Genomic DNA, 14,094 nt, shown 5'->3' with positions numbered 1-14,094 from the left:
CAACCATACAAACATTCATTCATCCATCCATCCATACAACCATCCATCCATCCATACAACCATTCATTCATCCATACATACAACCAACCATCCATCCATCCATCCATCCATCCATCCATCCATCCACACAACCAACCAACCATTCATCCATTCATACTGTGCACCAGGGCTTGTCACTTCTGGCCCGCTAATAAATATATCAATAATAAATAAAATAACAATCAGAAAAATCCTGTGAGAGAGACCTTTAGAAAATTTGTAATGGCAAATATTTCAGTCTAAAGTCTTATTCACACAGGATTAATTTTACCTAGGGACCACATGTAACAAATAAATTACTCCCCAACGTCTGCTTTTTATGTGGCACATTTGCACGGGATAACCAAAGCCTGAGATTTAGCTTAAATTTACAGACATCTTCCGGACATGATGTTAACGCGCTGCATATTTTAGAGCTGTCAACCTGGAGCCCGACCCAGATTCAGACCGAGAGGCACATCATCTGCCACACTCCCCACAAGTCCATGACGTACCCCACAGCGTGAGTCTCAGCTGGACACGCCGGTTCTCCAGGACCTTGTCGATTTGATGAAAAAAATCTTATCAATAGAGTTGAACGGCCACGATACCAGATCCATAATCTTAATTTATGTTCGGGAGATGTGAACCAGGCGCTTCAGACAGACAGAGAGCAGAGCAGGAGGAAGGAAAAATGGGGGAGGAATGACAGAAGCAGCCACCTCGATGAGAGACAGGGAGGAAAAAAAAAGCTCACACCTGAGGACGTGGACGCTTCACCTGTGTTTTATGAGAAAGAACCGGTCTGTGCAAAGATTTGTCAAGTCAGAGACGGCAGGATAATATTTATGTTTAATAGGAGGCATAGTGTATCGTTTAAAAAAAAAATTAGTTTAATATTAGAATATTAATACTTTTATGAGCAGGAAATAAATTGAAATAACATTTCTTTGAATTAGACTTCTGGGTTCTGTTTATTGCATTTAAGTTTCTTTGCAGCAAATAAACAAATTTAAAAGGTAACAGATCCTTGTAATACTTGGTTTATTTGTTGGATGTTGGTCCCCTGAGCAGTTTATTGAACAGCTCTGCTGTGAACCATCTAACATCCATTCATGATGCTCTACTACCAGATAATCCCATATCAAGAGAAACAAAAACAAATATTTTAAAATAGCTTAGATTACATCTAGGCCGCCTCAGCAGTTTAAACTGGAGACGTTTTGAGCAACACGATTGGTCCAAAATCTTGTTAGTCAATGTTACATAAATGCTCACAGACATGCATAATTAATCCTAATGTGGAGGTGGTGCTGTAAAATCTGGGTCGACCAATCATGACGAGGAGGAAACGCTCACGTTTGATCGTTCGGGGCTTCTGGCTTTTACCAACTTCCTGTCTTTTCACTCAGCCAACAATAAACAAACACAAAAATATAATAATGATATATTTTGTGTTTGCTCATAGTTGATCATAATCCATGAACTCTCCAGACATTTTTCAATTTCATGGCTTCTTTTCGTGATAACTTTTATACCAGTGGAATCTTAAGATTATTAATAGTTTCTACAGTAATTAAAATATTTTTTATACTGCTGCCTAAAACACTTTTAGTTGAACGTTTTAGTAAAAGATTATTGTCAGTTCTTGTCACTCCGTAGTCTCACAGCAGATCTTCAAGTCTTCAAAGTGTCTTCTTTAAGCACTTTGGTAACAGTTTCTGTTTTAAATGTGCTACATAAATAATCTGACTCGACTTCTTTAGCTCCTATAATTGTTACAGATTTTTGGAGAAGATATAAAAAAGAAACAGGAAACGGGAGAGACCGCTCTGGAGGACACACTGAATGAACATCCATCACAAAGAGCAACAAACATCTGATTCAAAGGACGTCGTCTTCCTTTTCATTAACTTCTTTCAACTCATTCATCTCTTTGAGTTCATCCATCCGAAGGATTTAATCCCATCGACCCCCCACCACTCAGTCTTATATAATCTGTACAGTCCACTGAGCAAAAAGCTGAACGCTCTCCTCTGACTGAGACGCTCCAAGTCGGTGAAACCTTGGGTGAGTGGCCTACATATCAGGATGAGACGACTCTGCCCCGGGCTTCGTCTTGCAGGCAGCACACCGTCTCCTGTCCTCTTCTAGTTCAGCTTATCGGACGCAGCCCGACATAAAGTCCTACAGGCTTTTATCACCCGCTGCCATTAAAGGCGGGCGATCACATAACTGCCCAGTGTCCATGTGGTCATTTGTCTATCTGTTAGCATAATATTTGTCTGGCTGTTAGCATAATATCTCATAAACCAGAGGACGGATTTGAAAGAAACACTCTTGGTAATATAACTAATGTACATCTACAGCTGATCAGCGTAAGGAGTCAACATGATTCAAGTTGACTGTCACAGTTTACCAAAACAAAAACTGCTAAAACTCAGTCGTTTTTACAAATATAGGGTAAAATTAGACGTGGAAGTAGCTGAGAATCATCCCCGACATGTACTGTGAGCACGAACAGACTGTGTAACATCCAAATGTAGGTGAAACATGTCAAAAACTACATGTTGGGTGAAACTCTCAGAAAATGATCATTGGCTGTGCGTCTTCGACTCATTTGGTTTTTAACCCTAATTCAAGATGGCCGCCATAGCAACGCAGCTGAGAGTCACGCTCGTCACACGCCCCAGGCACAAACAAATCAGGCAAGATTTTGGATTAAGTTTAACACGAGGGGCAGCAGGCGAGATGTATTGTGTCAAGAAATCTTTCCAAACTAGAGAAACGTCATTTCCTGTGACAGTCCAGCGTGGACTCTTACTGCTGGATGATATTTTACTGACGAGGCATCATGTGTCAAAATGACAAATGTGCAGAAAATACTAAAAAGAGCAGAAATTAACAGAATAAGCTAAAATATGTAGAGTGAAGCTGAAAAGATTACAATAAAATCTGAAATTAGCAAAAAATAACTCAAATGAGATTGAAATTAGCTGAAAAAAATCTAAATGGAGCAATAAAATAGCTGAAAGAAACTGAAATGAGCTAAAAGAAGCAGAAACATTGCTTAAATTAGAGAAAAGTAGCTGCGAAACTAGAAAAAAAGGTGAAATTAACAGAAAAATAGAAGCTGAACCGCTCGTTTAAAGAGAGCGCCGTTCGTTTTCGATGAGGAAAACATGGCAGAAAAAGCCAAATATTAAAAAAAGTATATGATACACAAACACCAGAGCAGGAACGTCCTGAAGCAGCTGAACGTTTTGACGCATGAATTGTTGAAATGGAACAAAAATTGTGAAACGAGTTACGTGATAAAACGTACAGAAGAAAAACTCATTTGAGAGAAAGAGTTAGAAACATTCACACAATGATACAACCGTTTGGTTCCTTCAAACCTCAAGCTGTCAGATCAGCTAAAGGAAGCTTTTTATGAAATAACCTTTTGAAATGGTTATTTACCACACCCAAACACCGTACGGAAGGTTTCATTGTGCAGTGCTCTAGCGCCACGCTGACCAGCAGAAACCGTCAGCCGTGACCCAGATAAGCCGAACGTCTAATTCGGCGCCAGCGGGGATCGGTGACGGTGCGGCGCCGGAGGATCAGCTACGTTTCCTCATTGTTGCTTCCTCACATTCGGTTGTACGCGTTACATAAACACACACATGTATCAGACAGATGTACGCTACGTAACTGCTGCCCTGGATGCTTGGGTCGTGTGTAACGCGACCGCTCCTGGAGTGTTTACACAACCACGACTGGATGTGGGCCATCCAGAGGGAGGAGGAGGTGGAGGAGGAGGAGGAGGAGGAGGAGACCGGTGCTGGATGGAGGAAACAGAGACCGAGTGGTTGCGTAACCCTGCGCTCCGTGGCCATGTGCTGCCCGAGGCGAGTCAATGGGACACGCCAGAAATGTGTTGACACCATTAGGAGCGGTTATGAAAGGCTAACCTGGATATTTACCTGCTTCACGTGCTTCCTGAGCTAAACGATGACCCACACAGATCTCTGCCAGCCTTTAAACCTGCACTTTGTGGGCCCGTAGCCGAGAAAAACACCGCCGTTCTGGAAAACTACGCTCTGCTGGGGCAAAGTTCAAACAGACACGGACCTGAAAAACAAACAAACAAAATCCTGCAGCTTTTTTTATGGAAACAGGACAGTTTGACGCTGAGTCAACTACTTCTGCACACTTTGTGCTATTTTTTATCAAACGTTCAGCCCATTTAGGAGATTTTAGATAAGAGTTTTGTTATTAAACACAAAACCACTTCATTAAACAATTAACTTTATTTATAGATCATTTCTTCTCTTCAGTTCTTCCAAACACTGCTCTCTTCTTGTTTTCTTCTGCCTTTAGCTGTTAGCCACAGTTCTACTATTGCTGGCTTTGAGTTAGCCTTCAGCTATTTTTAACTTTTAGCTAGAGTTCTGCTTTCTTTAGCTTTAACAACTTAATTCCAGCTTTTGCAGCAAACATCAGCAGTCATTCGGCGCTCAGTGTTCACATCATATTTTCACAGAAATATATGTTTTTAATTCCCTAGCATTGAATGTACATCTACAAATGATCATCGTGTGGAATTAATTGAATTCAAAATGGCTGCCACAGCTAACTAACCTTAGCCTAAACATGTTTATACAGATACAGAGCTAAAATTTGGTGTGGTAGTAGCTGAAACAACATGCGCTCTGAGCGCTAACAGATCATGCAAACTGTAGCATGATGTCACTGAAGATTTATTTAATGTTATTTATTTAGTTAAAGTGAATCATGAGTGTGATCCTTCAGCCACATCAGCTACACTTTAGCTCTGTTCTTAGCATTTTGTTCCTTCTTTCTGCAGCCGTGAGGAACGACAGGAACAGGCGAAGGGGGAAGAAGGAAGCGGTGAAGATGACCATCATGGAGACGTACGAGCTGACGGCAGAGCTGGGGCTGGTCGTGGAGAAGATCTGCAGAGCTCACAGAGAGACCTTCCCCTCCCTCTGCCAGCTGGGCAAATACACCACAGTGAGTCTGAGCGGGGGAGGAAACTCCTCAGAGGGGAGGAAAGTGGAGACACCGAGGGACTGTTGGGTCACTGACGAGTAGGAACAAGCAGAACGTGAGCTAAAAGGTGCACAAGATCAGCTAAAAGTAGCAAAACTAGATAATAACAGGAAAAGATTTGTTAGTAACAAAAGGCTAGCTAAAGGCTACAAGTAGTAAAACGGGTAGCTAAAAACTTTAAGTAGTAGTAGTAACAAACGAGTAAATGTAGCTGAAGAGTAGAAGTAGCAGACCAGTAACTAAAAACTAAAAGTAGCAAAAAACTATCTGAAAACTAAAACTAGTAGAGCAGTAGTTAAAAGTTGCAAAAGCTTAGTTAGAAAATAAAAGCAACGACGACCTAGCTAAAAGCTAAAAATAAAAAGCTAGCTAAAAAAGCAAAAGTATAACTTAACGCTAAAAATCAAAAGACTAGCTAAAAGCTAAAAGCAGCAAATACCTAGCTAAAAGGCGGGGCAGAACATTTTGAATAACAGAGATGCCACTTCCTGCATTCTGGTGTATTTTAACAGGTTGTTATACATCAACGTTTACCTACATTTGTAGACGCTTAATAAAATTAGTGTTTTGGAGAAGAACAGCAGGTCGTGTGCATCAGCACCGATTCTGTCAGGTGCCCCCCCCCCCCCCCCCACTTCACCGTTTGAAGAACCTGAAGGTTCAATTCTCGGTTGTCAGACCATCCGTCCACCCATCCATCCATCCGTCCGTCCGTCTGTCCATCCATCCATCCATCCTGTCTTTTTGACATTTTGATTACTGATGCCATTTTGACAAATCAGCGCCGTTGTTTTGAAACGTGACGTATAATGTGAATAACACATCAAACATTTCTCTCTTTGTATTTTTAATGTATTTTTACAGTAAGCTTTTTTATATTATGTCTGAAATGTAGCCGTTCAGACATCTGCTGATGCTGCGCGCGCGCTAGAGCTGTCTGGAGACGTTTCTGTGCGTAACGTGCACTGTCCACAGGGAATTTATTTATTCTGTTGAATAAATGATCGTTTCTGTTTCGGGGTCTGAGCGGGGGAGAGGGCGTGTTTTTCAGTGCGCAGCCGCTGAGTGAGGACAATATTTGGAGAGGAGGAGAAGAGGAGGCGAAGAGGAGGAGAAGAGGAGGCGAAGAGGAGGAGAAGAGGAGGAGAAGAGAAGGACTCTGCGCAGAGTCTCTGTGCGTAATGTGACCATCTGTCCTCCGTCCTCACCCCCCCACCCAGAGGCTCCTCTCCTGCTCCTCAAAGGAGCGTGTAACTGTGCGCCACATGTGCTGCAGCTGGAACATCCACAGACTGGGTCCGCCGGGCTAAAGGCAACGTCTCCTCTCGTTGTATTTTTAATAAATAATCAAAATAAAAATGCACGATGACTTTGAACTTTTAGGGGCGGAGCTGCCGGATCTGAACAAAGAGTTGCCGGAACAGAACGGGTCAGAATGAGAGAGTTCCCGGATCTTGTTCCGGCTCAAATTAACCACTGAAGCAGACCAGTAGCTACAATCAAAATGAATCAAAATTGGAGCTAAAATTTTAAAGTAGCAAAAGTCTAGCTAAAAGCAAAAAAAAAAGGCTAGCTTAAAACGCAAAAGTATAGCTTAATGCTAAAAATCAAAGGAATAGCTAAAAGCTAAAAGTCGTAAAAGTCTAGCTAAAGGCAAAAAAAGCAAGCTAGCTAAAAAAAGCTAAAGTTTAGCTTAACACTAAAAACTTAAAAGTAGTAGAACAGTAGCTAAAGGATAAAAGTAGCTAAAGGCTAGAAATAGCAGACCAGGAATTAAAAACTAAAAATAGCAAATAATTAGCTATGAAATAATTAAGTAGAACTATAGCTAAAAGCTGCAAAAGTCTAGCCAAAAGCTAAAAAATAAAAAAGTCTGGCTAAAAAAAGCAAGTATAGTTTAATACTTAAATCAAAAGACCAGCTAAAAGCTAAAAGTAGCAAAAATCAAAAGACCAGCTAAAAGCTAAATGTAGCAAATATCTATCTAAAAGCAAAAAATAAATAAAAAATCACAAGGCTAACAAGGAGCAAAAGACTAGTCAAAAGCTAAAAATAGCACAACAGTAGCTAAACGCTAAAAGAAGAAAAAGATGAGCTAAAAGTTATAAGTATTAGACCAGTAGCTATAATCTAAATGAATCAAAACTGGAGCTCAAATCTAAAAGTAATAAAAGTCAACAACTAAACAACTAAAAGTAGCAGAAAGGTAGCTAAAAGACTAAAACAGTAAAAGACTAAAACATAGCTTGTAGCTGATGCAGATTTTAATGAGAACAATGAGTTTGAAGGAATCGGCTTCTCAAAACATTCAACAGCAAAACTGTTTGTCAAAACAGTGAAACCTTTTAAAAACTATAAAAGTTAGAAATGCCAAAAGTCACAGCAGCCGCCTTCTGAATTAGCCGAACGTTTGATAAACACATGGCTAAAGTAGCACAACGTAGCCAGAGACGCAGTTCAACAACAAAAACGTGCAGGAAATAAAAACAGGAAGACGATCGTGAACGTCGATCGACGCTGATCCTTCGGTTGTTGTTTGACTTCGAGACCTCCAGAACGAGACGAAAAGAACAACGAGTCGTCGACGTATGAACATACAGCATCAGGTTTATAAATATTAGTTTATAGTTCATTGACAGGTGAGTCGTTGACCTTTTTACCAAGTGAGGAGCGGGAGGATTACTGGTGCTGAGTCGGGTCGTCTGCTGGGACCAGAGGATTTAACGGGCGTGGAGGCTTTTAATGATGATTATTCAAAGACCCCCTCGTTTCTCAAAGGTCAGCGCTCTTTCAGAACATAAGCATTAGTACTGGGTCCAGAACAAGGAACAGATGGAAAACGTTGGTTTAGCACCAATAAACTGTTTATGTGTTGTCTGAACAGTTTGAATGTCCTTAAAGCGTTCTCACTACCGACATAACGTTCTTCCTACGTAACTCGTTCCACAATTTTTGTTCTAGTTCAACGATTCGTACCTGAAAACGTTCGGCTCGTCCAGGACATTCCTGCTGTGACTGTTTGTATCGGCATTCTTTGTTTAGCTTTTTCGGCCATGTTTTTCTCATTGAAAATGAATGGAGACATCCTGCAAGCCCTGTTTACAACCGCCTTCTGCTCATTTCAGCTGTTGTTCAGGTTCAGCTTCTTTCAGCTTCCTTTGGGGGGTTTTCTACAAATTTGTACAGTTTTTCTTGCCAGTTTCCACCGTTTGTGCTTTTTTAAATAATTTCAACGTCCAGTGCTCCTTTCAGCCTCTTTCTGCTAATTTCAGCTTATTTTTGGTTGCTTCAGCCACTTTACAGTTAATTTTTTTTTTGTAATCTATTCAGCCTCTCTGCCTATTTCAACTTATTCTGTATTCTGTTCCGGTTTTTCTACTCATTTCTGCTGTTTTTCTGCTGCTTTCAGCACCATCGGCTGTTTAAATTCAACTTACATTAACAGTTTAAAGAAGCTTGTCCAGCTTGGTTTCAGCTTCTTCAGCAGCTTTCAGCAAAACTCATTCAGCAATAAGCGTCCACTCTGTATTTTCACAAGAAACAACATTTCTCTAGTAGCTGTTGATATTTGCATCGACACAAAAATCATCTGGAACGAACATGAACATTTTGAGCTCCGAACGTTTTGGTTCTGGTGGTGGAAAAAGGCTGTGATTAGTTTAATTTAGATGATGCGTTTGATGCAACGTTCTCAACAGCAGATCTTAGTTGGGGGGTTAACCAGAAGAATGATCTCACAAATTAAAGTTCTGTCAGCCAGGCAGCGGCGCCGGTCACTCGTCTGACACCGACGGGCTGTTGGGTTTGGTCCTCCCGCAGCGCTCATCAGACTGATTCCCTGTTCTGTCTGGAAGCTGCTGGATCACGTCACATCAGAGGACGGACCTGTCGGCTCGGTGAAGTGGACGGGTTCCAGTTCGTTTTTAAACCCGAGGACACGTCCGCCATGTCTTAACTGGACACGTGGAACAGTTTCCTGAAGTTTGACGGACTAAACAAGTAAATAACGAGTGTGAATAAGAGAAAAATGTTAAAGAAATGGCTAAATGTTGTAGCCAAAACTTATTATAAATTATCTGTAATATTAAGAAAGTGTCAGTTTGTAAATATATATAAAATAAACATATGTTGGAAAAAGTGGTGCAAATGTGCGTGCAGTAAATCAGCCGATCTCATGGACGCTACAACTAATTAACCTTAGCTAATACAAAAAAGGCTTTAGCTTGTTCATTTTTACAGAGCTAAAACTTGTAGTAGCTGAGAGTCCTCCCCAACACGTACTCTGAGCAGATTACGATAAGGTCTTTGTTTACAGCTTCAGCATGCAAAGCAGCGGGTGATATGCATTCCTCCTTCACTGTCATTGAATTTAATGGTGCACAGGCGAAAACCTGCAACAAAACTCTTTTTATCAGCTGTTTTTTTTTTTTAAATATAAAATTAAAAAAACTGCATCCATGGTCTCAGAATCATAGCGTCACATAACTCGATTATTTCAAATAAAACGAGCAAAACATAAATTTAAATCTTAAAAAGCTGCAGGACAGTCAGGGAGACGCTGGCAGCCCCAGAGCCGTCAAGTTTCAGAAATAAATAATGATTTAGTCAACAGTCAAGTCCAAATGTATTTATTTACCTGTAATTCAAAATGAACTTATTGTAAACACAAATTTCTTATTTTTGCTATTCCTGTCTGATATTCCTTAAGATAAAAAAATTAAATATCCTCAAACGTTACTTTAAATAAATGACTACCGTATATTAAACCAGTTAGAATTTAAAACATTTTGGACTTTTTTCATTTCAGCTGCTTCACGATCAGACACACGTGAATGAAACCTGTAACTTCAGCAGTTCTTACTTTAGTTTTTTTTTTAGAAGAAATAAGTGAAATTAAAACATCATCAGGGAAAACGAGGCCTAATTTGTGGTTCAGGCAAACGGCGACCAGTACCAGAAAACCTTTGGGCAAAGTTTCCTGCTAATGATCGTTTACTGTTCGTTCAACTCGTTCTTTATTAAAATTAATCACAAAGTTCTGGTCAGAGCGTCCTGGGCGTGGCTAATGCCTGGAACTGTGAGTAGAACCAGGAAGTAGGCCAGTCAGAACTCACGCATGTTAAAACAAATGTTCTCGCCTGATTGTTTTGGGAGTAAAGTTGCTCGAAGTTCCTGAGATTCCAGTGAACGCAGCATCAAACATTTACTCACAATAAGAACATTTTTGTCTTAATGTTTTAATTAACAAAGATTTATTCTAACATTTCATTTAGGTACATAAAAGTTTCATGTCTTTCTAATGTGGTCCCTTTTAATTTATTAATTTTAGCTCATTTTAGCTTTTAGCTACCATTTAGCAAACTTTGATTTCTATACTCCTTTTATAATTTGAGCTTTATGTGATGCAAAATGTAGATTTTAGCTACTACCAGTAGTTTGGTAATTTTAGCTATTATTTTGGCAAATGTTGGCACTTACTGTTTTTTTAAACTACAGGTTTGTTATTTTGGTATTTGCTTCTATTTTACTAATTTTATGGGTTTTAGATACAAGTTAGTTAATTTGAAAGTTTACTGTTTTTTTCTGATTTTAGTTTTTAGCTACTAGTATGCTGATTTTATCTTTAAGCTACTGGTTTGCCAATTTTAGCTAATATCTTTAGCAAGTTTTTGACTTTTAGACATTATGTTAATTTTATCAAACTACAGCTTTGCTAACTTCAGCTTTTAGCTAAATGGTCTGCAAATTTTTGCTTTTAGCGATTGTTTTGCTAATTTTGACTTTTAGATAGCCCTGTGATGGGATTGCGACCCGTCCAGGGTGCACCCCGCCCCTCGCACAGTGATTGCTGGACATGGGCACCGGTGACCCCCCCGACCCAAAATGGAAGAAGAGGGTTAAAGATAATGGATGGAAGGATCGACTTTTAGATAGTTTGCTAATTTAAGCTTTAGCTTTCCACGTTTAACTTGCACAATTAATTTTTCATCTTTTAAAAAGGCACTCAGCACTGAATTTTCACATTAAGGTTACAGATTTTTAACATTTGCTTTATTTGATTTTGTCGTTCTGGTTTTTCTAAAATGGCATTGGATGTTTGATCTAATCAGTCCTGGCTTGTGTTTTTATAATCCTTGTCTTATTGTCTAAAAAAATGTTTACATTTTTAAAAAACTGTTATGTCATCAATTTGTCAGCAGAGTAAATGGTAGAGGACTGAGTACACATCCCAGAGGGATCTGTTTGACGGAGGTCTCCGGGAGAGCTCAGAACCCAGTGCTCTCCCAAATGTTCCCCAAAGTCGTCCCATTATGGGTGTTCAGCTTGTATCCTGGACCTCTAGGCACTAACATTTTTACTGATTTTTTTTTTTTCCAATTGTTTAATGATTGCATGCATCTAATTTTATTATGTGATAATAAAATATTATTATTTTATTATTTTATATATTATCTTATATTATTATCTTATATATATATATATATTTTTTAGCCTTTATTTATCCAGGTTAGTCTCATTGAGCCACGAGAACTCATTTTCAAGAGAGACCTGTTTAGGGAGCACATGGTGGGGTTAAGGGCCTTGCTCATGGGCCCAGAGTAAGTGTGGGTATTTCACCTACCCCACCCACAATTTTGATGTTGTCCGGGCCGGGGCGTGAACCGGCGATCTTCGGATCACAAGCCCACCTCTCTAACCTCTGCGCCACCACTCCCCCTAAGGAGTAGTTATATCATCTATTTTATTATCTAATATTATTATTATGTTATTAACAGACTTTATATGTATGTGAGTGTTTCTGTTCAGTGCCCTGAGATGACCTCTGTTGAGAAATAAACTGGACTGAACTGAATCTCCGTAAGAAAACATGAGTTTTGAATAAATATTTGGACACCGGGGTCTCTCACTTTTCAGAATCCAAACTGTAAATTGTGAAAACCTTGTGTAAAAACATTTCAGTGATTTCTCTCGCACTGTGAAAAAAACATAAGAGCTGAAACTTTTATCTTTAGACTGGCCTTGTCCAATCTTATAAATAGTAATAAAATAAATGAACATTATTAAAAATCAGGGCTGTATTTATTAGGCCTATATTAGCATCAGTTTACAGATAAATGGGGCAGAGTTAGGTTGGATAACAAGGAAATGAACAGATGGAACCAACCATCCGATTGGTTGTTGAGTGAATCAAATCAACACGTTTTTATTCTTATTATAATCATGCAACATGTTTTTTTAACCAATAAGGTGAAAAAATAAAGCAGAGAAAGGACATTAGATGTTTTCTCTCCTGCACCTAAACAACACAGAGGAGATCATATTTTTAAATATCCATTTGCACATGGGTCTGCTGTTCCAGGCACGTTTCTTACAAGGAAGTAAAAACTTTATTTGCAGATTTTCTCACGAAGGGACTGCTTGAAAAGTGCTCTGTCATCAGCAAACAATACTAACGTGCCACGGTTACTCAAACGTTGCGACGCTCCCATCTCTGACACGAACGATGACTCAAATGTCCCAGCAGCTACACCTTACTACAAGGAGGCATCAAATGTTTTGCATCATAAAAAACATTCCTGAGCTATTTTAAGTTGTGGGTTGAGTGAGTTTAATCAGAGTGAAACAGAATTATGAAAAACAAAATATTCAGGTCTGAATTACCTCACGGTTTATGTCACCTTGTTACCATTAAAAAAGAAGATTTGTACTTAGTAGTTTATACTTTAGTGGGGACTTTAAATATCTTCTCCGTTTGGTTTGTAGTCTACTTACGAGTGCAAATCATTTAATTAATTGTGCGTTATGCACAGTTATGGTGAGCAAGCAACCACCAATGTCCACCCCCCAGCTCCGCCACTGGGCCTGGAGAAAATAGCTCTCTCCATCGCCAGGACTCGTCACTCTGCTCCACCTCAAACGAGAATTTATTTTAATCCCTCTGTTAATCCCCCAGTTTAACTTGCACCCACTTGAATATCTTGCACCAAAACATTTAGGTTTACTTCATTCCCTGTTCAGAAAAACACTCACGTCCAAAACTGCAAACATCACTGTTCAGTTCGCTCAGTGACGGGGTCACCCACACACTGCGTGTTGAGGTGATTTTTTTATGTTGCGTTTATTGACAATATGGAAGCAGATATTTTAGGAGGTAACAGTATATTAAAGTAGTAAAATCAATGGCAGTTGTTGGTATTGTTTTGGTTATTGTAAAACTAAATAACAGCAAACGTTGTGGAGGCCGTCGACTTTAAAAGAAGTGGAGTCGATCAAACAGATTCATGTCTTCATAATTATCTAAAAGAATGAAAAATTAGTTGTGAATTTGAGAATATATGTTAATCCTTATGTTGCATGGTGCCGCCTTTAATCCATGTTGACCTCTGACCTCATCACCAAAAGCTGCTGTTTGACCATTTTTCATTGTGGTGGTTTAAATGGTTCATGCAGTAAACACCTGAGGGTCTTTCCTTGCACTGCTGGTTTCCTTCTTTAATAAAAATACATTCTGTAATATTAAAAAAAGTAAATACAGTAGTCCCTCGCTGCTTAGCGGTTCGTTTATCGCAGACTCGTTCTATTGCCGTGTTTCAAAATAAGATTGGACATGACACACAACTGGCTGATTGATGGATGAGCTGCACGATTGGCATGGAATTGTGTTTTTTATAAATTATTTTAAATTATTTAACACCTCCTGCACCATTGTGCAGCCCTTACTGCTGCAGGATAAACTTCCTGCTGCAGCTGATCAACTGTTCAATGTGCAAAGCGGAGAAGTGGGCGTGGCCAAGAGGCTTGCAGGAGCAGGGAGCTGAAATCACGACATTCTGTGCCTTTTTTTTTAGAGTGTTTACTTTAGAAACTTTGTTTAGAATATTGCAAGAGTGTGGGAATTTTCATTCATTCAACCTTTATTTAGACGGTAAATCCCATCGAGCCTCGAGGACTCATTTACAAGAGAGACCTGATTTCAACAAAGAATGATGACAACAATGGACAACAGCGACAACAATA

At 39.4% G+C, this 14,094-nt stretch overlaps 1 protein-coding gene across 1 annotated transcript in view; it reads left to right on the top strand.

Moving 5' to 3' along the window:
- LOC119409801 (retinoic acid receptor beta) overlaps window positions 1-14,094 on the top strand; it is a 29,698-nt gene that overhangs the window by 9,515 nt on the left and 6,089 nt on the right. The window contains exon 4 of the mRNA XM_037676704.1: window positions 4,871-5,037. Within this exon, the coding sequence (XP_037532632.1) occupies window positions 4,871-5,037 (167 nt within the window). The remainder of the gene's footprint in view (window positions 1-4,870; window positions 5,038-14,094) is intronic.

Source organism: Nematolebias whitei, chromosome 5, assembly GCF_014905685.2.
Source record: "Nematolebias whitei isolate Nwh7 chromosome 5, NemWhi1, whole genome shotgun sequence".
NCBI classification, from domain to species: Eukaryota; Metazoa; Chordata; class Actinopteri; order Cyprinodontiformes; family Rivulidae; genus Nematolebias; species Nematolebias whitei.
Note: the sequence above shows the minus strand (reverse complement) of the source record. Positions and strands in the feature narration are given on the sequence as shown.